The sequence below is a fragment of the Alnus glutinosa genome, chromosome 9, assembly GCF_958979055.1.
Source record: "Alnus glutinosa chromosome 9, dhAlnGlut1.1, whole genome shotgun sequence".
Classification (NCBI taxonomy): domain Eukaryota; kingdom Viridiplantae; phylum Streptophyta; class Magnoliopsida; order Fagales; family Betulaceae; genus Alnus; species Alnus glutinosa.
This window is the reverse complement of record NC_084894.1, coordinates 3,837,968-3,861,983: the sequence shown is the minus strand read 5'-3', so window position 1 is coordinate 3,861,983 and position 24,016 is coordinate 3,837,968. Positions and strand designations below refer to the sequence as shown.

The 24,016-nt window shown below is 34.7% G+C and overlaps 2 protein-coding genes, 1 long non-coding RNA gene and 1 pseudogene across 3 annotated transcripts in view; 3 read left to right on the top strand and 1 right to left on the bottom strand.

The window, feature by feature from the left end:
* LOC133878581 (glucan endo-1,3-beta-glucosidase, basic vacuolar isoform-like) overlaps nt 1-12,442 on the top strand; it is a 51,316-nt gene extending 38,874 nt beyond the window's left edge. Inside the window, exon 2 of the mRNA XM_062317150.1 lies at nt 11,434-12,442. Within this exon, the coding sequence (XP_062173134.1) occupies nt 11,434-12,380 (947 nt within the window). The 3' untranslated portion in view covers nt 12,381-12,442. The remainder of the gene's footprint in view (nt 1-11,433) is intronic.
* LOC133878265 (glucan endo-1,3-beta-glucosidase, basic vacuolar isoform-like) lies at nt 6,845-7,868 on the top strand (annotated as a pseudogene).
* An 815-nt stretch (nt 12,443-13,257) lies between the features above and the next one.
* Nucleotides 13,258-17,148, bottom strand: LOC133877151 (uncharacterized). Its single transcript, XR_009901665.1, has 3 exons — nt 16,865-17,148; nt 14,587-14,658; nt 13,258-13,566 (listed from the first exon to the last, which is right to left on the bottom strand). It is a non-coding gene; the product is annotated as an uncharacterized LOC133877151 (long non-coding RNA).
* A 3,278-nt stretch (nt 17,149-20,426) lies between these two features.
* On the top strand, nt 20,427-23,788 carry LOC133878647 (glucan endo-1,3-beta-glucosidase-like). Its single transcript, XM_062317223.1, has 3 exons — nt 20,427-20,559; nt 21,605-21,990; nt 23,076-23,788. Exons 1-3 carry the CDS (start codon nt 20,472-20,474, stop codon nt 23,640-23,642), a joined length of 1,041 nt encoding a protein of 346 aa, XP_062173207.1. The 5' UTR covers nt 20,427-20,471; the 3' UTR covers nt 23,643-23,788.
* Nucleotides 23,789-24,016: the final 228 nt, after the last annotated feature.

The following is a 24,016-nucleotide window of genomic DNA, read 5'->3' as shown; positions in this document are numbered from 1 at the left end:
AACTATAAACGAATTTACAGGGAAAAAAAATAAAAGAAATAAAAGAGAAATAAATCATATTTGATAAACACCCATGAAAATAGAATTTTGATAAATTTTTTCATATTTGATAAATAGAATATGAAAATAAATCATATTTGATATTTTTTTTTTTAAAATAAAAAATAAACACATGGTATTTTGAAAATTTTGATAGGATTTAACGGAAAGTTTTAACAGAAGGTTGAATTTGAAAAAAAAATTAAAAGTTGGATACTCTAAATTGACACTTTTTAAAATTTGAATACATTTTTTTATAAGTAATGAAAGATTAAGGTTATAAGCAAAGTTTTCCTAATAAAATGGGAGAACTTTAAAAAAAGACGACATGGTCTATTAAAGGAACTAACAGATTAGGTTTAAACGTTATTAACGTCTAATTTTAAAGAGCATATGTTGGACTTCCTACCACTAAGAACATTATGCAAGACACCATCTTCATCGGTAGTGTGCCAAATTTTATACAAGATTAAGTTTCATTAATTAAAAAGAAACAAAATACATAGAGGGATTAGAAGGAAGGGCTCACTTTTAGCTCACTTTTCATGCAAGCACCACTACTTCTACTTATCCCAATTTCAATAAGATTTCCTCTAAATTGGGTTAAAGAAAATTCTCTAACTAAATGTTAGTTTGGATTTGCAATTTCAAAACGTGAAATTTATAAGTAACGATTTGAAAATGTACTTAAGCGTTTGATAAAGTTGCATGCAGCTTGCTTTTTAAAATCACGCGCTTTTAAAAACACACATCTTGCTTGTAATTTAAATCACAGATTTTTCTACGTTTTCAAATTGCATTTTTTTTTTTTAAAAAAAAAAAAAATGTACTTCCAAACAATACATTTTTTGCGATGGAAAATGCTTGGTGTCCCATTCCCATCCCACCATTGTCTACGTGGATCAATAATTTAAGAGAAATTAGAAAGAGTGTAGTGGGACCCTGATTTTTTAACAACATTATTGGTCCACGTAAATAAGGGTGGGATAGGAGTGGGATGGGAGCGGGACACCAAGCATTTTTCTTCTGGGATTTGGTTTAAAATTGAGCTTTTGGTATTTGAAATCGCAGTGCCAAATGTACTATTAGTCTATTAAGAGAAATATTTGATTTCATTTTCTTGCACATCTCTTGTCCATCTCCGTACAAGAGATGTGCATATTCATCATTGAATCTGTAGGACCACATGTGGGTTCCATAAATTTAATTGTAAATTTGCAAAAAAGATGTACAAGAGAATAACATCAAATACACCTCAAAATAAAAATCCATGTGAAAATTATATATTCTCTAAGGACAGATGGTAGTTTAATAAATCTGATGCAATTTTGAGGAAATTAAACTTTGTCCTTTAAAAAATGTGACATATTTTAGATCCTCACCATAATTGCATTCACTTTAAATGGATTTAATGTAATATATTGGGATTCATGCTGATCATGATCGAGGATACCCAAATTATTTTAGGTAAATGGAGAGAATTCTATTCTGAGTTGGGGTTTAAGTAGTAGAGGGAGATTGTAATAAATTTAGGGATGTGCTACTTGTCATACCTTGTTCTACTGAGCTGATATGGCAGTACACATTTTTCTTACCACGTTAACTTTTGTTCTAAAAAAACAAAAAACAAAAAATGAGGACTATCACATTATTCGAATAAAATTGGGGTGCAATGGGGTAAGACAAGTAGAATCTCTCATAAATCTATTCTGGCCATAATGATGTGCTTGATTTCATTGACATTACAATTCTTAATTTAACTTATGCATTGTTGAATTATGTGCATTGATGATTTTTAATAAAACTATTATGTGATTCAAGGATGAGTAATGTTATTTAGTAGATTTCAGTACAATTGTCATACAATTGGATGATGTGATAGTAAAAATTAGTCATTGGATCAGCACTTGTAAAAAAAAAAAAAAACTGATCCAATGTTTGATTTTTACTGATACGTCATCCAGTTGTATAATAGTTGTACAATAGTCTACTAAGAGCTTGTTTGAGATTGCGTTAAGGAGCTTAAAATGTAATTTTAGTCATAAATAATTGTGCAAAACAAAAATAGGTCTGCTTGGTTAATAAACTAAAAAAGTACTTTTTTTATTATTATTATTTTTTGCCTAAAAAAAAATTGGTTAGGACTGTTATGTCAATTTTGTCATTTTCTTAAATAACTTGTGCCTTTTTTGTATTTTGAACAAGGACGAAGCTAAGGGAGGCCGGGGGCCATGGCTCATCTAATTTAAAAAAAAAAAAATTATTGAACAAATTTTTATTAAGTGAAATATATATTTTTTAAACTTAAAAATCTAGTTTGATCCCTATTAAAATTAAATTAGATTATGTCCCTACCTATCAAGCGATTTGTTGTGCGAGGATGTTGGTGGAGAAAGATTATAAAAAACAATACGTAGGGCAAAAGCCAGGATAAAGAAATTGCTAATAATTTTGGCAGCAATTGTAAAATAACTCATACGAGATTTACCTTCTCGAATAAATGACTGAAACAACCTAAAATTTATTTAGACAAATAAATTTTATTTATACTCTCACACAATTTGCTACGGAAAGCAGTACTTGCATATGTTGACCTCTAATAATTTTGTAGATCCAATCTTGACTACCAAATGGGCCTCCTTTTCTTTAGCCTAAATATAGACCCCAAAAGGCCTTGTTTGCACAGTTATTGGGCTTTGTGGAAGTCTACCTAAGATGTTTGATCCCAGGGCTTCTTATTAGAGGTTTGATCGAGCCCAAGCTGCAATGGGTCATTTGGGATCACATTGGATGTTTTGTTAGAGATAAAGTTTTTGTTAATAATCAGGAGTGCAGCCAAAAAAACAAGAAAAGACAGTCCATGATTTAATGTAGTTATTGGGTTTTCAATTTCGACAAATAGTTTCTTAGGTTTTACTCCAATTCATATGGGTCATTCTTTCAACTTGTCATCTAATTAATTAATAATTTATCAGTTAGACCAATAAATTACTGTTACGTGACTCTCATTTGACATGTATATTATATATGGTAAATTCATTTTAATTACAAATATGCATTAAATAAATAAATAAAAGTTGTCAGGAGTGGTTGCCCCTCTCTTGGGGGGGGGGGGGGGGGGGTTAAATTTGTCATGCAAAATGTACAGTTGGCAAAAATGTACAGTTGGCACTCATCGAGTTAAATGCGAATCAAGTTCTATTATTATATTGGTTTGACATGACACATTGTAAATTTATTATACAACAGGTTGATATAATGACTTATTTAAAATCAAATTAAAACCTAAGCACCTAACTGTCAAAATAGGAACCTAGAGATTAAATTGGAATAGTGCAAAAAAACCCAAGGACTGAATTTGACTTTTCCCAAAAAAAATAAAAAAAAAAAGGAAAAAGAATGAATGAACAGTGATTCTAATCGTTAAAGTATTAGTTAAATGATTAAATTTATTTCTTCCTATCAGCTTAATTTTTTAAGGATAAATTGTGGTTTAACATGGTATTAGATTCAAAGGTTCTGAGTTCGAACTTTTACTCTATCGTTTACCTCTCATTTCAATTAAATATTTCATGTGTTAGGCCTCACATATTAAAATGAAGTTTGAGTCCATATGTGAGGGAGTGTGAAAGTATTGATTAAATGATTAAATTTACACCATCTTATCAAATTAAGCTTTTAGGGATAAGTAGTGATTTACCACTAACATATTAGAAAGTTAGTCGCACATTGGAAATATGAATTGTCCACATGAATTGAATGAATTATGAATGAATTCATGAGTGCTAAACCCCACATTAGTTTCTTACAATATGAGATCGTTCTTTATAACTTATAAGTTATTTTAGGGTAAAATGGGGAAAAAAAAATCTTAAGTTAAACAAGCTTTTTTTCTTCTCCATTTTACCCCTAGCAGCAAAAAAAATTGTGCAACGTAAACGGTTGTGTACAGGGGTAAACGAGAAAAAGCCTGTTCCATCTTGAAAAATGGGTTGATTTTTTTCAAGCCTCTTAACAAAAGTATGTCCTGTGAGTGCGCAGGTAGGGAAATGGGGGAAGGGGGAAGGGGAAGGGCGATATCAAATGAGGCCTATATATTTTTCTCAAACCATCATTCTATTGTTAATATTCCCTTTTAAATTATCAAAAAATGTTAAGTTTTCTTTAAGACTAACAAAAAGACAAAAATTAACCTTTTTTTTTAATAAGACAAAAATGTTCTTATGAATTCGAAAAAGAACTAAAAACTAAAAAAATTATTTGTTAACAAACAATTTTTTTTTAAAAAAAAATAATTAAAGAAAAAATGAAAAAATAATTAAAAAAAAAAAGAGAGAGAGAAAAAAAAATTGTTTTAAACTGAAAATTATATAAGAAAAATTAAAAAAACAAACGAAAAAAAAAATAAAACCAGTTTTTTTTTTTTTTTTTTTTGTATAACTTTTTATTATTTTATATATATATTTTTAATTTTAATAATTTTATGAAGGGTATTTTGTCATTAGGGAGAACATTAACATATTTTGGTAGTTTAAGGGGGGGTGACATTGACACAATTTGTAGCTTGATGGAACATTGACAATTGAATGGTAGTTTAAGGAGGATATGTGTACTTTTTCCCAAAAATAAATTAAAATATGTGGTCAAAGTATAAATACAAAATATACTAGGTGGGTTTGGTATCTCTTCATCTTTAAGTTTTTAACGCCTTCTTGAGTCTTTTCTATACTTGAAAAAAAAAAAAAAAAAAAAAAAAAAAAAAAAAAAACCCATCTTTTCTACAATACCTTTCTTCTTTCTTTTTTCTTTCTTCTCAAATCTACACTACATCATCTACAAAACAAACCAATATTTCATTTTATTCAACAGGTAATATTAGTAACAATATGGTGGAGTGGTGCTTTTCACGGCATGACTGAATTGCCTATTAACCTAAAATTTCTTCATTAAGATTCCAAACCGTTTTACAAAGAACCAATCGACACAGATAAGTTCTAAAAGGTTTATTTATCTACACTTTAACAGCAAAAATAGGCCAAAATTTCTAATGGGAATGGCCATAAAAATTTAATGGGTACGGGCCAAATAGACCGAATATCAAACTATACTTATTCAATTTTTTTTTTTTTTCAAATGAACCTGGAGCCATGCCCCTACAGGCTACCCCAGCTCCATCCCTGGACGTCTTGTACACAACATTGTCCGGAAGTCAACAATTCTAAGCACTGCATATAAATGAAGGTGTAAGTGGTAGATGGAAATACAGAGATATCTATAGCTAGAGTTGGTTTCTCATTTCCTTTTCTTCTTTTTTTCTCCATGGCTTTATTCAATGCAAAAAATACCAAAGCTTTTCTGGCTCCCATATTCCTACTCGGTTTCTTCTTCATATCTGGCCTGGAATTAACAGCTCTCTCTCTCTCTCTCTCTCCCTGCCTTTATACTGCAGCCATTGCATTGTATAGTCTTTTGATGTTGAGCTCTGTCTTGGTTTGAAAATTGAGGATCGATTTTTTTTTTTTTTTTTTTTTTTTTTTTTTTTTTTTTTTTTGTTTTGGGGTGGGGGGGATAAGTGGTAATGGTAGAGGTTCTAAGTTTGTCGCTCATTTTAATTAAGTATTTAATGTGTTGGCGAGCGCGAGAACTGGAATATTAATTAAGCACACTCTTTTTATGATTAAGCTTAAGTTTCAAGAATAAGCAATGATTTGACTGTATTTACCATGAGTTTAGCGGTCTCCATATAACTCTTTTGATCAGAAACTCCAAGCATGTGGAACTAAGGCTTCGTTTGTTTTAACGTAAAATATTTGTTGAAAAATGTTTTCCGTCCATTTGGGTGATTGGTGGGACCAAAAATTAATGAAGTTATTTGACTAAAAAAGCTACTTTAGTTATGGCTCATGTTTTTAAATTTCGTAACCAGTTTCCAAGTTTTAGCTTCTCCTTCTCAAACTGTCGGACTGTTAAAAGTGTTTTACATTATCAAGAGATATATAACCTAAGAATTTTATAAGCCATGGTGTCCCCTCCTATCTCAATATGTCTTTTGAGAGCGAGTAAGGCTCATAGACTTTTACATAGTATCAGAACAGGTTTCTTGGACGATGATGGACGCCCTTTCGCTTCCGATATTGAACATGTGTTTGGCCAAAGTTGCCACACGTAAGGGAGCATATTAAAAGTGTCTCACATTGCCAAGAGATACATGATCTGTGAACTTTATAAGCTATGGTGTCCCCTCCTCATTCAAGGTGTTTTTTGACAGTGAGTAAGACTCATAAACTTTTACACAGACCACCACCAAAGATTTCTAGAGGTCGTCGACCGTTTCTCGTTATCGCTCATTTTCCGATCTATACAATAAATGTGTTGAAAAACAAGTGTTTAGTTATTTCCTTCTGTTCTTCTCCATGGCTTCATTACATGCAATGAGGAAGAAACCTTTTATGGCTGCTATTTATTTTGCTGTTTCTTTGGCTGCTGTGTAGTCTAGAACATATAGGTCTCTCTCTCTCTATATATATAGAAATATACATACTCCAAGAAATGTGAAAAAAGAGAGTATCTGCATGCATGGTTTATATATAGGACAAAAATTTCTTTCAAACTCGGAAGAATTTTTTTCAACTCAATCCCTAAAAATAATACGAGTCTTAGCATGTGAGAAGTACTCAAATATCCGTATATATATAGCCTCGGGCTCAACAATGAAAATGGAGATAATTTCAGTCATATTTTGATTAAGAAAGAAGTTGTAATATTTTATATTGCTTTCTTTGAATTACCCATGAAATCTTTGCTCAATACAATGCAAACAGGTGCACAATCATTGGGTGTTTGCTATGGAGGAAGTGGCAATGGAGACAATTTACCACCTGACACAGAAGTTGTAGGTCTCTGCAAAACATACGGCATTGGAAGGATGCGCATTTACTCTCCATACCCAGAAATTCTCCAGGCCCTTAGAGACTCCAACATACAAATCATGGTTGGCGTCCCTAATGACAGCCTCCAAGACCTTGCCAACCAATCAGCTGCTTCTGATTGGGTCCAGAGGAATATAAAAGAGTTTTCTTCTAATGTAAAGTTCAAATACATTAATGTTGGAAACGAAGTCGATCCAACCAGTACAACAGCCCAGTTTGTTCTTCCTGCCATGCAAAGCATTTACAAAGCAATTGCAGATTCTGGTCTGCAAAACCAAATCAAGGTCTCAACTGCTGTGGACACAAATTTGTTGGGTGTTTTTGATCCTCCATCAGCAGGTGCTTTCAGTGAGAATGCAAGGACATTCATTGAACCAATCATTGGTTTCTTGGTTAGTAATGGAACACCAATCCTTGCCAACATTTACCCCTACTTCAGAGTTAGATACAATAACCAATCAGTCTCCTATGCCTTATTTAATGCACCAGGGACTGTAGTACATGATGGTCAATTGGAGTACCAAAATCTCTTTGATGCCTTGATGGATGCTTTGTATTCTGCTCTTGAGAGAACAAATGGGGGAAGTTTGTCAATTGTTGTGTCAGAGAGTGGCTGGCCATCGATCTGCTGGTGGTGCTGTGGAGACTATTGAGAATGCTGGTACTTATTATAGGAATTTGATTAATCATGTGAAAGGAGGGACTCCAAAAAGGCCTGGAAATGCTATAGAAACTTATTTGTTTGCCTTGTTTGATGAGAACCTCAAGAGCGAGGAAATTGAGAAACATTTCGGCCTATTCTACCCTTCTAAAACGCTCAAGTATGATATTAGTTTTAGTTGAAAGTGATATAATGTATTAGAAGCCTCTTGTATTTACTACTATAAATAAGAGAGGCTTTTGCAATCTGCCCTGGCATTGTACTAATATAAAGTAATGTTCTTCTAATAAATAAACTTATTAAACTGATAGGAGGTTCTTAAAAATAAAAAAAATAAAAAAAACATATAAAATCAAAAGAGACCAAGTTGCTCACATTATTTTGGCCCTTTGTTGGCTCATTATTTTGGGTCATTCCTTGTCCAATTGTTGACCCAGACCCATCTTTTGGCCTTTGTGGTATTGTTTAAAAATTCAGGCTCAATTCAGCCCATTGTTGGCTTTTATTTCAACCCAAAAGTTGGCTCTTATTTTGATCCATAGTTGGCCATATTATTTTGTCATTTGTGATACTGTTTAAAACTCATCATCATTTTAACCTACCGTTGGCTCCTTTTTTGCCCATAGATAGCCTATTATGTATTTTAATATATATATATATATATATATATATATATAATCTTCTAGTTGGAGTACTTGGACAGAAACTTGCAGTAAACTTAAGCAGCCACGACTGAAAACAAAGGCAGATAATTTACATGTACGTCTCCAACATGTGCACGACTCCTTGACATTGTCAAAATGGATAACTTGCAACTGAGGTCAGTTTTCGTGACTTAGAATTTTTCTGAGAGAGTTCGAGTCAATCTTGTCAATTGACCATCATTCTGGACCGTGAAACGTGCTTAGACAATTAATTAAAAATGGGTCGTATTCTAGTCTTCAAAGGTAGGGGGACCTCCAAAATCCTGGACTAAGTTTTTTGGTGCATTTTAAATCCCAAACTTCAGAATCCAGAAGAAGAAAATTAGTATAGTTGAATGCAGACAAACAGGTGTGGCAGAGATTTTATGGTTTATGTTATACGTGGGTTGTTAAGGACCTTGATGTTTTTGTTTTTTTCCCTACAATATTGTTGGGAAATAAGTCCTATTTCCCAGGACCGATGAGAAACGAAAAATTAAGAAGACAAAAAAAAATTAAATCACCCACAAATGACACAAAGATTTAAGTGGTTCCCTCAAACCGAGGTACATTCACTGTAGAAGACGCAGAAAAAATTCACTATTAAAGATAGTTACAGGGAGAAAATCACTCAAAGCTCAAAAAACCCCAATCCACTCAGATCTTCTCTCAAGAAAAGATAATCAAAGAAACAAAGAAGTTCTTGTTTCTTTTACTATACGGCAACACAAAGGAGTAAACTCTCCTTAGTTTTCTTTTTCTTTTCTTCTGTGAGTGTTTCCTTCAAATTACAATTATCTATCTTGGGTGATCCTTTTAAAAGCTTCGAGCCTAGTGCTTATTCAATGAGTGCTGTCCACTCAATGTGAAGAGTGGAGAAATTGGTGCCACTCAATGAGTGGTGCCACTCAATGAGTGGTGCCACTCAATGAGTGCTGTCCACTCAACGTGAAGAGTGGAGAAATTGGTGCCACTCAATGAGTGCTGTCCACTCAACGTGAAGAGTGAAGAGTGGAGAAATTGGTGCCACTCAATGAGTGTTGTCCACTCAACGTGAAGAGTGAAGAAATTGGTGCCACTCAATGAGTGGTGCCACTCAATGAGTGGTGCCACTCAATGAGTGCTGTCCACTCAACGTGAAGAGTGGAGAAATTGGTGCCACTCAATGAGTGCTGTCCACTCAACGTGAAGAGTGAAGAGTGGAGAAATTGGTGCCACTCAATGAGTGTTGTCCACTCAACGTGAAGAGTGAAGAAATTGGTGCCACTCAATGAGTGCTGTCCACTCAACAATTGTTTATTGAAGAGTGGAGAAATGCCACTCAATGAGTGCTGTCCACTCAAAGTGAAGAGTGGAGAAATGCTGTCCACCAAAATCAAGTCAAACATAACAAATATATGGAGTGATTGACGGGGCAAATGGCGATGTAATCATGGTATAGACGTCTAGTATTCAACGTTGTCTAGAAGTCTACAATTCTAAGCCCTACTTCTCTGTATATAATTGAAGGTGTAAAGTGGTAGATGGACAATACAGAGATATCTATAGAGTTGGTTTCTCATTTCCTTTTCTTTTTTTTCTCCATGGCTTTATTCAATGCAAAAAATACCAAACCTTTTCTGGCTCCCGTATTCCTACTTGGTTTCTTCTTCATATCTGGCCTGGAATTAAAAGCTCTCTCTCTCTCTCTCTCTCTCTCTCTCTCTCTCTCTCTCTCTCTCTCTCTCTCTCTCTCTCTCTCTCTCTCTCTCTCTCTCCCTTTATACTGCATGCATTGCATTGTCTAGTCTTTTGATGTTGAGCTCTGTCTTGGTTTGAAAATTGAGGATTGATTTTTTTTTTAGGTCATGAGTTTGTCACTCATTTTAATTAAGTATTTTATGTGATGGTGAGCAGGAGAGTTAGAATATTAATTAAGCTCACTCTTTTTATAATTAAGCTTAAGTTTTAAGAATAAGCGGTGATTTGACTGTACTTACCATGAGTTTAGCAGTCTCCATATGACTGTTTTGATAAGAAACTCCAAGTATGTGGAACTAAGGCTCCGTTTGTTTCAGCGTGAAATATTTGTTGAAAAACGTTTTCCGTATTTTTTGGTGGGACAAAAAATGATATTTTCGGTTTGACTAAAAAAGCTATTTTAGTTATAGTTTCTATTTTTAAATTTCGTAACTAGTTTCCAAGTTTTAGCTTCTCCCTCTCAAACTACTGAATTGTTAAAAGTGTCTCAAGTCGCCAAGAGATATATGACTTAGGAACTTTAGAAGTCATGGTGTCCCCTTCTCTCTAAATACGCCTTTTGAGAGTAAAGCTCATGGACTTTTACATGGTATCAGAGTAGATTCTTTGGACGATGATAAGCATTTCCCTCTCGATGTTGAACATGTGTTCGGCCAAAGTTGCCGCACGTGAGATGGCGTGTTAAAAGTGTCCTATATCGCCAAGATATACATGACTTGTGAATTTTATAAGGTATGGTGTCTCCAACTCTTTCATGACATCTTTTGAGAGTGAGTAAGAGTCATAAACTTTTATACGGATTGACCACCACTACAGGTTTCTGGAAGTCGTCCACCGTTTTTTGTCGTCGCTAATTTTCCGTACAAGAAATGTGTCGAAAAACAAGTGTTTAATTATTTCCTTTTGTTCTCATCCATGGCTTCATTACATGCAATGAGGAAGAAACCTTTTATGGCTGCTATTTTGCTGTTTCTTGGGTTGCTGTGTAGAACATATAGGTCTCTCTCTCTCTCTCTCTCTCTCTCTCTATAAATATACATACCGCAAGAAATGTGAAAAAAAGAGAAAGTATCTGCATGGTATATATAGGAGTCATAGGACAGAAATTTCTTTCAAACTTGGAGGAATTTCTTTCAACTCAAATCTCTAAAAATACTACGTGTTCTTAGCATATGAGAAGTACTCAAACGATTCATGACGCTTTTAAAAACTGAGTTGGTTTGGAAGAAATTTATATCCGTATATATGAATATCCTCGGGCTCAACAATTAATGAAAATGGAGAATATTTCAGTCATATTTTGATTAAGAAAGAAGTTGTAATATTTTATATTGCTTTCTTTGAATTACCCATGAATTCTTTGCTCAATACAAGCAAACAGGTGCACAATCATTGGGTGTTTGCTATGGAGGAAGTGCCAATGGAGACAATTTACCGCCTGAGTCAGAAGTTGTAGGTCTCTGCAAAACATACGGCATTGGAAGGATGCGCATTTACTCTCCATACCCAGAAATTCTCCAGGCCCTTAGAGACTCCAACATAGAAATCATGGTTGGCGTCCCTAATGACAGCCTTCAAGCCCTTGCCGACCAATCAGCTGCTTCTGATTGGGTCCAGAGGAATATAAAAGACTATTCTTCTAATGTAAAGTTCAAATACATTAGTGTTGGAAACGAAGTAGATCCAACCAGTACAACAGCCCAGTTTGTTCTTCCAGCCATGCAAAGCATTTACAAAGCAATTGCAGATTCTGGTCTGCAAAACCAAATCAAGGTCTCAACTGCTGTGGACACAAATTTGTTGGGTGTTTTTGATCCTCCATCAGCAGGTGCTTTCAGGGAGAATGCAAGGACATTCATTGAACCAATCATTGGTTTCTTGGTTGGTAATGGAGCACCACTCCTTGCCAACATTTACCCCTACTTCAGAGTTAGATACAATAACCAATCAGTCTCCTATGCCTTATTTAATGCACCAGGGACTGTAGTACATGATGGTCAATTGGAGTACCAAAATCTCTTTGATGCCTTGATGGATGCTTTGTATTCTGCTCTTGAGAGAACAAATGGAGGAAGTTTGTCAATTGTTGTGTCAGAGAGTGGCTGGCCATCTGCTGGTGGTGCTGTGGAGACTATTGAGAATGCTGGTACTTATTATAGGAATTTGATTAATCATGTGAAAGGAGGGACTCCAAAAAGGCCTGGAAATGCTATAGAAACTTATTTGTTTGGCTTGTTTGATGAGAGCCGCAAGAGCGAGGAAATTGAGAAACATTTCGGCCTATTCTACCCTTCTAAAACGCTCAAGTATGATATTAGATTTAGTTGAAAGAGATAATGTATTAGAAGCCTCTTGTATTTACTACTATAAATAAGAGAGGCTTTTGCAAATCTGCCCTGGCATTGTATTAAAGTAATGTTGTTCTAATAAATAAAGTAACTGATTAAGGTTGACTGATTGTGGTTGAATTGTAAACTGAAAATTGGATTGAGATGATGGAATTGTAAGAAAAAAAAAATCGAAATGAATTGGAAGAAAATAAGACTCCTCTTGGTGTAGGAGTTCACCACCTACAATTTGGTTTGATAAAATTGCTCACTGACTCTCCCTAGTTCTATTCTACACGTGTATAATTTTAATCGAAAATAGAGAATAAACCGTACGTAGAGTCAATATTTGAACGCGGGGTATTGGCTTTAATATTATGTTAAATAACTACTACTTAAGCTTTTGGGATGAGTGACAATTTAGCAAATTGGAAGAAGTTGAAAGGAATGCAAAGCCAAATCCGGTGTTGAGAAGCAAGAACCAGGTTATGTTATGTGTCTACATGATGTCCTTGTAGAATTTTCTATTCTTTTACTGTAACTATAAGAACATAGATGGATATAGAGATGAAGGGAAAGAGATGGCAAATGTATTGATAGAATAGGAAAGCAACAACAAAACATGGAAGTTCGAAAATCCCAATTTCTCCAAAGTAAACCACAAAGAAAGCCTAAATCATTTCATGCCTTTCACAAAAAAACCCGCAAAAGGCTATGTGACGACCCGTTTTTTTTTTTTTTTTTTTTTCGGTTCATAAACAGTAATCCCTTAATATATAAACGGATCTTCACAGTGGCACGACGATGTGTCGCATAGCCAACATATGTACATACCCCATAATATGTACTTGGTAAATCAGAGTATAACATCTATCAACTATGCAGCGGAAAACATAACCTAATAGCGGAAATCCTAACATAAACTTCTATTACAAATAATAATAAACAAAGAGCCATATTAAATCTATCTGTTTAAGTCTTTCCTGAATATAAATACATGACAGAAATGACTTTACAAGAATAAGTGACACAAATGTCACAAGCCATAAACCAAACCTATAAACAAGTGAACAACCCGTGGTCCACCAATTACGACCGTTGCGGCATGCTTCAGTCATAACATCCAAAATACCCTTCTACAATGCTATCAACTACGACCGGAATACCTGCAGCCAAAAGAACATCATCTATACGGTTGTGGGGGTTTGCCACATCCGTATAGGTGGAATTATGAGCCCACCGCCTTAGCATACATAAATACACTAAGACCTCAGAGGTATACTATTCACTGAGTTTTCGCAAAGAACCAACTTTTCATTTTTAGTCGTGCGAACACTATAACAGCTACCAATTTTATAAACTTTTGTTTGAAAAACCCCCATAGCTGATATAGCAAACACCGACTAATAGAAAACGTTTAAATGCTCTGGGCAGCTAGTATTATACGAAAAAGTTACGTTATAGAACACAATGGCATTTAAATCATGCAACCATCCGATACCAATATACATAAGTTCTTTTTCTATCAAGACTTTTATGCATACTAATACGTCTAGCAAAACTACACTATACTTTCATAAAAACTTCACACAATCCGATACCAATATACATAAGTTCTTTTTCTATCAAGACTCTTATGCATACTAATACGTCTAGCAAAACTACAATATATTTTCATAAAAACATCACACAATTTAAACAATGCTATGCATGCTCATGATAGTCTTTTTGTTCATTATGAGCCTCACGCTCTCTTCATTATTATGAGCCTCACGCTCTCTTCTTTATTATGAGCCTCACGCTCTTTTCTTTATTATGAGCCTCACGCTCTCTTCTTTATTATGAGCCTCACGCTCTCTTCTTTATTATGAGCCTCATGCTTCAGGCTTTACAATTCAAACTCTATACTCCTATTCTTTGCAAATCATGTTTTCTTCAAATACCATGAACCAATCAACATGAAATTTCATCATTCTTCTTTGCATAATTAAATCCCAACTACAACACACTTTCAAATACTTCAATCAATTCAAAACCTTTCATTCATGCATCATTTCATAACATCATTGATATTTCAACATAATTGAAACTACTTAAAACATTCAAGGCATACATGTTAACATATCGTCGGTTCAATAGAAAATCATCTATCATTTGCATTTCTATAAAATACGAAAATATATTTTCTCAGTGAGTAGAGTACTCACCTTGACTGCATTGGACTCCAACTCGAACTCTACATTGGAGAACCCATTGAAGTCTCCAATCCAGACACTATCCTGCAGACATTGGTATCGTTAAGCTATGCTATTGAACTCTACACTCATTGACACATAGACTACCCGCGTACTCACACGTCGCATTACCCGCTTCTAAGTCTATCTAAGTATCCTAAACTATTATTAGGTTAACATTGGTTATAGGTTAACACTATATAGCTTATTATCTTTAAGACATGTCTACTATTTTGTTCGCCTATTTATTATTATTAATCCATTATTGGCTTGTTATTTCCTTACTAAGTTAACAATATTTATTTAACCTATTTACATGCATATGCATATGTATACATTTATATATACACATACAACGCTTAACCAAATCTGATAACACATAAATATCATGTGTGTATGAATAAGTGGATTAGTTACTATGTCGCCACATAGTGAATTCATATTATATTTATGTGTTCCTATAGGCTTACTAACTTATACTCATTAACTTATGGTCATTTGGGTAATCTATAACTCTTTGACATTCTTATTAAATTGTTGTCTCATTGGTATAAACCTTAGACTTTAGGTTTGTAACGTTATTTCGTCTATTAACCTTAAACACCATTGTTATTATATTCAATACTTTTATCTTTTATCAGCTACTAACCATCTAGGTAATTTAGATTATAGAACCTAACTCTTGCTTAACATATTAATTATTAGATTAGGTTATAATCACGTATTACAATATATTTATTTATTAAAGCTTGAGACATATACATAAACATTAAAGCTAAGGATTATACAATACTCTTTATTAAACCTATGGGCATAGATGGGTTCTATAATTTATTTTAGCTATCTTCACTTGTTATCCATATAAAGCTCTATACTTAGTTACTTTGACTCATTCCTCAATTACCGCCAGGATTAGAACCATATTACTTATAACCTCGACCTAATACCATCTCATAATCACCATACCTAAAACACTAAAATGAGGAATCCAACTTTAATCGATTCAACAAATTCAAACATTCTCATCCATACTTACTTCTCTCTCAAGTGAGAATAATCTCGTATCTTCAACCAAAATATCATAACACCAATCCTCCACAATCATAATACCAAAATATCATCACAACAACAATCAACAATCATAACTTAATTCAACTTCATAATTAGTATACCCTCTCAACCATAATAATGAGCTCAACCTAACAACCATGGTACCAATTCATCATCATCAACTAATTCAAAACCCAACCATCACCTATACATCCAAATTCCACCACAACTCATACTATGCCATACAACCATCCATACCAACCATAATTTATAACTATCAAAAATACCCCCAATCTTACTCACACAATCAATTACAACTTCAACCAACCAAACACACCATGTAATTAACATCACCATTCGGCCACAGGAATTAAAAGTTACCACATTAACCCAAAACACCAATAAATCAATTACATCATTAAACTCGATCCTTAACAATCAAACACTATCCAACATCATCAAGTTACCAACCCCAAAAACCAGATTTGATTTCAATTAAAACACTCATCATAATTAGCTCATACATCCTCTAAAACTCAAAATATCAATCACCAAACTAAGCCCTAAAGTACATCATCAAATACATCAAGATTTTCTTCCACATCAAACCGCCCAAAATTCCATCATTCATCTAACGAATTCCTTTCCAAAGCTGAACTCAATCCAACCAAACATTCTACAATCAATAATGGAGCATTAATCATGAATTAACACAATTATCCCTGATTTACAAACACAAACCAGATTTGACTTTCACCAAAACATCCATCAACACTCAATGGAAATCAAATAACCAAAACATCATAAATCAACTCAATCAACCATATCAACCTTAGAACCACAATAACCTAAACTAAAATCATCAATCAAATTTACAAATCCACACCAAATTTTGATTCCACCAAGAACAACATTATTTAGGCCTAAATAAAATCCAACAACTTCTTTTAGAACATCAAACACTATCTAACATTATCAAAACTGAAACCCCCTAAAAGAAAGTGCTACACGGCCATCCATTCCAACAAATCATGATCAAACCCTAAGTTTTCATCTCAAACCAAAACCCAATCAAAACCCTCAATTTTCTTCCTAAAGAAAACTCAATCAAGACCCAAATCAAAATTCATTTTGTTATAACAAAGTCCCTAAAATACCCATATGGTAGTCAAACCAAAAAGCTAGAGGAAAAGGATTTTACCTCAAGAAGCCCATGGCCGGAGTCTACTTCTTCTTCAACTTTGCATCGTGACTCTCTCTCTCTCTCTCTCTCTCTCTCTCTCTCTCTCTCTCTCACTGTGTCGTTCTCTCTCTCTCTCAGCTGGATCATCACGGGTCCTCTCATTTTCTGCAACTAAGGGAGGAAATGGGAGAGAAAAGAGAAGAGAAAAGAAAAGAAAGAGGGAGAGGGGCTGCGTGGAAAAGAGAGAGGAGAGTGAGAAAAGAAAAGGAAAAAGAAAAGAAGAGGAAAAGAGTGAGTGGTGCGTGCATGTGAGGGAGAGAAAAGGGGAAAAGAGAAAAAGAAGGAGAAAAGGAAGAGAGAGAAGAAGTGGGACACTTGTCCCATTGAGAGTGGTTGGGAGGAGATAATGTAGTCAACCATGTGTTGACATGTGGCAAGGGGAATCTCCTTTTATTTTAAAACCTCAACTTTTATTAATCACATCTAGACCCCCATTATATTAAAATCATATCTTTTAACAACTAACATTTAACCCCGCGTTTAACTATATTTTTACCTATACAAATAATTATTTATTCTCTAGAATCCATCATTATTATTTCCTAAAAACCCGTTAGTAGTATTTTATTATTCTATTTTTTTCATTATTCATCTTAGACTTATTTTATTTTCATAATATTAATATCGTCGTCTAGAATTTAATTATTAGTCTCATCCATTTAATAAATACAATTTATTAATTATTAAACTCCCTATTTATTTTTCTTGGTCTTTACAGGCTATATAAAGCCCAAACCGAAATTAACAACTCTAACTAACTGGCCTAGAATTTCGGGAGAAATCTAGGAAACCTGTGTGACAACATAAATTGTTGAATTGTCACGTACGTTTAAATTGTTGAATTGTCCCAAAAAAAAAAAAAAAAAAATCACGGCAATAGGTGGTCAAGTTTGCTTAGTTGCCCCTCGATTAGGTTGGCGGGGGGGAAGGGGGTTGGGGGGCATTTAATCCCTCTCGGCCCCCGTCCCTCGGCCCCTGATAGCAAGAATTCTATGTTGATCAAATATAACGACCTAGTCATATTTACGTTATCTCTTCAAAATGACTAGTTAATTTAGAGCTTTTTTACAATTACTTATAAAACTTAATTTCATCTCATAAGTAGACAATGTGAGACTTAGCACCCATGAGCATCTTTTATACGTAAATCACCCACCATCCACTCTTTATATATTATAGGCTATTCATCTTTTCAATTTACAACCGGGGTCTTTCATCAAACGTAAGAATAGTTTGCATTTTGTCATGTTATTATTGCTCTAGCACTTTAGATCGATCTATAATGGGCTAGATTTCAACAGTTTTAATGGCTAGAATAAATTAAAAGACACTCAAAAGGTGGAAGATGACATTTTTTTTTTTTTTTTTTTTTTAAGATAGGGTGATTAACCTTAGAAATAATTAAGATAGGGTGATTAACCTAACAAGGAACCTAAATCAATCATAATATTAAGAATATAAAATATTCGAACAAAAGAAAAATATATCGGTTATCAGACGCGTTTTCGGTAAATAAATTAGACTGAATTTGTTTGTGTCATGTTAATATCAATAATATTTACTTGGAGACAACACGTTATTTCCTGTTCATTGGTCTTCTGTTACGAAAATGGCAATTTTGTTTTTCATGTCCAAGATTGCATGTCCAGATTCTATGAATTTCAGAAAGCACTCATTTCAATTAAATATTCATCTTCCTATCAATTTAAGTTTTTGAGACAAGTGATACTTTAACAGACTGCTCTTAATTTCTTTGCTGACTTACAAGCAGGGGTGGCTCAAAGGCTAGGTAGATAGTTAAGGCAATCGCCTAAGAGCATCCCCATCGGATGATCTAAATCTCAATCTATTTTACATGATCAAAACCCACTTTTTGCTAGTTTACATAACTACTTTTAAAACTATTTTCTATCCGATTATCTAAATTTTTATCTATTCTATTAAAATAATATTTTTTATTTTTTTTTTGTTAAAACCTCGTACCCACCCCTCTCAGGTATTTCATCAAACAAAGAATCTGCACTTTCTCACCATTTCAAGCTTTAAAACCCGAAAACATCAAACAATAGACACCGTAAATCACCGCACCATAATCAACCAACCGGTGAATCAAAATCAAAATCAACCAACCGGTGAATCGAAATCAAAATCAACTAACCGGTGAATCAAAATCAAAATCAACCCACCGGAAAATCAAAATCAAAATCAACCCACGGTGAATCATCTTCGTCGACGACCCATGGTTTCCACCGACCCCACAGCCACTCTAAGCTCTGACCACCATCTCACTGATGGCATCTCCATCAACTTGAACGCCCAATTCCTCGACGACGACGACGAAACCCTCGTCTTCGTCTCGGAACGTACTAGGTCTTCTACCTAACCCGACCTGGACTCCCCAGCCCGAAACCGCTTCCTTCTATCCCCGCCAGCCTCTTACATGATCGCCCCGTGACCGATCCAGGGCGTCGATTTCTCTCTCCGATCTCTCAAAATCCCCATTTTCACGCTACCCTTCGTTTGACCGATCTGGCAGAAGATGCTTCAACCGTTCAATGAAGATGATGGAAAGGTAGAGGCTGGCGTCTGGCATCGGTAGGGAAATGAAAAGGAACAAAAAGAAGGAGAAAGCAGAGAATGAGAGAGAAATGTGCAGACTTTTAATAATAGAATATTCATACATGTGTGAACATGTGGCGTCGCACTGTTCACCAATGTCCATCAAATCTATTATAGATATGAAGTAGCGAATTGGATGGAGGAAGTTTTTTCAGTTATGTTATGTATTATAGATATACAGTGGGTTATACATAACTCACTGTAAATGCTCTAATGCCTCCTCGAGAAATAAAAACTCTTAAAAAAAAAATAGGATTAAGAGGCCCCTTGAGAAAAAAAAACCCCCCAAAAAATAGCAAATTTTTTACCTAATTACCTCATAAAGTCAAACTTTAATATAACTTAAATGGTTTTTTTTTTTTTTTTTGTACTTTGCTTTTCAAGACAAACAAATAAAGAAAGACGGAGAAAAATTCATAGTGTAATTCAAATAAAAAAAATATAATCTTCTAGTTGGACTTGGACAGAAACTTCCAGTAGACTTAAGAAGCCACGACTGAAAACAAAGGCTGATAATAATTAACATGTGCACGACTACTTGACCTTGTAGAAATGGATAAGTTGCAACTGGGGTCAGTTTTCGTGACTTTGAATCTTTCTGAGGGAGAATTCGAGTCAGTCTTGTAATTGACCATCATTAATTCTGGACCGACAAAAAAGCTTAGACAATTAAAAATGGGCCGCATTTCTAGACTTCATGGTTTATGGTATACGTGTGTTGTTTAGGATCTTATGTTTTTGGTTTTTTCCATGCAATAGATGGAGACTGGAGTGATTGACGGGACAAATGGCAACGTAATCATGGTATACAACATTGTCTACAAGTCAACAATTCTAAACAGTACTTCTCTGTATATAAATGAAGGTGTAAAGTGGCAGATGGAAAATATATACAGAGATATCTATAGAGTTGGTTTCTGATCATTTCCTTTTCTTTTTTTTCTCCATGGCTTTATTCAGTGCAAAAAATACCAAAGCTTTTCTGGCTCCCATATTCCTACTTGGTTTCTTCATTTCTGGCCAGGAATTAACAGGTCTCTCTCTCTCTCTCTCTCTCTCTCTCTCTCTCTCTCTCTCTCTCTCTCTGTGCCTTTACACTGCATTGTCTAGTCTTTTGATGTTGAGCTCTGTCTTGGTTTGAAAATTAAGGAATGAATTTTTTTTTTTGTTTTTTTTTTTTTTTTTTGGGATAAGTGGTAATAGTAGAGGTCATGAGTTTCTCGCTCATTTTAATTAAGCATTTTATGTGTTGGTGAGCGGGAGAATTAGAATATTAATTAAGCCCACTCTTTTTTATAAGCTTAAGTTTTAAGAATAAGCGGTGATTTGACCGTATTTAGCATGAGTTTGGTAGTCCACATATGACTTTTTTGATCAAAAACTCTAAGCATGTGGGACTAAGGCTCATTTTGTTTCGGTGTAAAATATTTTTTGAAAAATATTTTTCGTATTTGGTGCGACCAAAAATGATATTTTCAGTTTGGCCAAAAAAGCTACTTTAGTTTGGAAAAATGGTTTCCGTTTTTTTAATTTCGTAACCAGCTTCCAAGTTTTAGCTTCTTCTTCTCAAACAGTCAGACTACCACCAGAGGTTTTTGAAAGTCGTCAGTCATTTTTTGCTATCACTCATTTTTTTTCGTATAAGCTAAAGCTCAAAAAAAAAAAAAATGGAGCATAAGAATAGATTTAGTCTCCTTTTTTTTAAAATAAATAAATAGTTGTAGGACCTGCAAGGGACAAAGGGGTTTATTTGAGTTATTCCAAGTGTTTCCAAGTGATGGTAAAATTGATGGTACTTATAAAATTTAATGCAAGCAAAACACTTCTCTTTCACTTTAGATCAAAATTTCCTAAAACCCTCGACACGTGATCTAGGGTGGAGCTAGGTTAACACTCGAGGCTTCGGCCGTCAAATTTATTTATTTCTTCCCTTGTAAATCAAAATTTCTGGTTCCGTCCCTCCACGCCACAGTGGTGTGAACATTTTAATCGAAAATAAAAGAATCCTTCAGTTTTCCAGCCCCTGCTGCTGCTTGCTTAAGCCAAAACTCATCAAATCTTGGCCTAATTTTGATGCAGGTGCACAATCCGTCGGTGTATGTTATGGACGAAATGGCAACAATCTACCTTCTGATGGAGATGTAGTAGCTCTATACAAAAGCAATGGCATTGGAAGGATGCGCATCTATGAACCATATCCATCAACTCTCGACGCCCTCAGAGGATCAAACATAGAACTCATCATCGGCATCCTTAACAGCAACCTTCAAGGCCTCACCGACGCTGCAGCTGCAACCACTTGGGTCCAGAACAACATAAGAAACTACTGGCCGGATGTCAAGTTCAAATACATTGCTGTCGGGAACGAGGTGCATCCTGGTGATTCTAAAGCCCAGTATCTTCAACCCGCCATGCAAAACATCCTTAATGCCATCGCAGCTGCCAATTTGCAAGACCAAATAAAGGTGTTAATGTTGAAATTATTTCTTTTCCCTTCTATTTGAAAATTTCAACTTTCATTCCATCTGTGTCTTGCACTTTATCCTTTATAAGGGATTAGCTTTCACTAATGCTCCATTTGTTTCAACGTAAAATGTTTTCTGAAAAATTATTTCGGCATTTTCCAGTATTTGGTAGGGGCGAAAATAATGGTCAACATAAATCATTTTCATTTTGAACGTAAAAGCCTTTTTAATTTTTGGAAAAAAGATTTACGGTTTTGAAAACCATAAATTCTATTCCGAATATAAAATTTTCATTCTTGTAGGCACGTTTGTGGGAATCCTCCACTTCTGGGCATTAGAATTTGTTGGTAGCCCGAACTTACCACTGAAAGTTCTCGTTTACTGGATTCCAACACTGGCGACCGCCGCTGGAATCTAGCGACGTCTAGCCAGATTTCAGCGAAACTGACTAGAATCTAGCCAAATTCGCCGGAATCCAGCACAAATGGCCATTGGTGATTTTTCGTCATTGTGATTTTTTCATACGAATCAAATACCGGAAAATATTTTCAGGAAAATTATTTTTTCTGAAAAAATGATTTCGCCCAAAATATTTTACGACATAAAACATTTTACATCGAAACAAACAGAGTATAAATCTAGAATGACTTTTGGGTAGACACATGTTAGTAGTATCGCACGTAGCATTGTCGCTTTAGACATACTTTGCAGTACTTACGGAGTGCTACAGACTTGCACGTGTACAACTACTATACGAACATTCATATTTTTTGTTCGAATTTTACAAAAATAACCATTTTTTCAAAAGTCAGTTTTTAACAATCATAAACTGTTATTTCAACAGTAATAAACTGCTCTTATATTTTGTAATCTGCTTTCTTAGGAAAATGACTCTTACACAACAGTTGTGCAAGGTCTTAAAGACATAAGGTAGGTTCCATGGTTCCATGTGGTGGGTTCCACCACATGGGTCTTACGTGGGACCCACCCCATGTCTATAGAGTGGTGCACTGTTGTGCACCAATCACTCATCGCTTTCTTATATTTCGAAATACTCACATCTTTATTTATATAATTTCTGACAGGTGACGACAGCTATAGACACAACTTTGGTGGATAACCCTTATCCTCCATCAGCAGGCTTATACAGCAACAGTGCAAGTTCACACATAACACCAATTATCAACTTTTTGAACAGCAATGGAGCACCCCTTCTAGTAAACGTGTATCCCTACTTCAGCTATATTAATAACCCTTCACAGATCTCCCTTCCATATGCCTTATTTACTTCACCTGGTGTTGTGGTGCAAGATGGTAGTCTTGGATACCAGAATCTCTTTGATGCATTGCTGGATGCTCAATACTCTGCTCTCGAGAAAGCCGGGGCACCTAACTTGCAGATTGTCGTATCGGAGAGCGGCTGGCCTTCCGAAGGAGGTGATGCGGCTAGCGTTGATAACGCGGGGACTTACTACAACAATTTGATTAATCATGTGAAGGGTGGGACTCCAAAGAAGCAGGGACAAGCAATAGAAGCTTACTTGTTTGCCATGTTTGATGAAAACCAAAAGCCTGGTGCAGCAATTGAGCAACATTTTGGTCTCTTCCTCCCTAACAAACAACCCAAGTACCAAATCAGTACTTTTGGTTAATTATAGAAGTGATCATAGCCATGCATGTTAGCTTAAATAAGAGTGCCTTGAGCCCATGTATCCATGCACTCTACAATATTAATAACTCTTCTAATAAACATGTTTATGAATTCATGTGACATAAATGAAGATTTTATTTTTCCCCATCCTTGCTTGGAGTTACTTGATTGAAATATTTAGTTATTGCATGTTTTTATTTTATCGGTGTGCGCCTATTTAGGAAGCTTTTCTAAAAAATCCATAAATTTGGAACTCCGGCTTCTCGAAACCGTGATTAATTAGTCTTTAATTTTTTTAGTTGATGGAATCAAATTACACAAGAAAAGCGAAACTATTTATAAATTATACCTTCTTTAAACCATGTGCATATCAAA

What these genes read in the sequence shown, in the direction of transcription:
- LOC133878647 (XM_062317223.1), top strand. Translation starts at nt 20,472, where the DNA reads ATGGCTTTATTCAGTGCAAAAAATACCAAAGCTTTTCTGGCTCCCATA. An exon ending in TTCTGGCCAGGAATTAACAG is followed by an intron (nt 20,560 to 21,604) that starts GTCTCTCTCTCT and finishes ATTTTGATGCAG; the next exon opens with GTGCACAATCCGTCGGTGTA. An exon ending in ATTTGCAAGACCAAATAAAG is followed by an intron (nt 21,991 to 23,075) that starts GTGTTAATGTTG and finishes AATTTCTGACAG; the next exon opens with GTGACGACAGCTATAGACAC.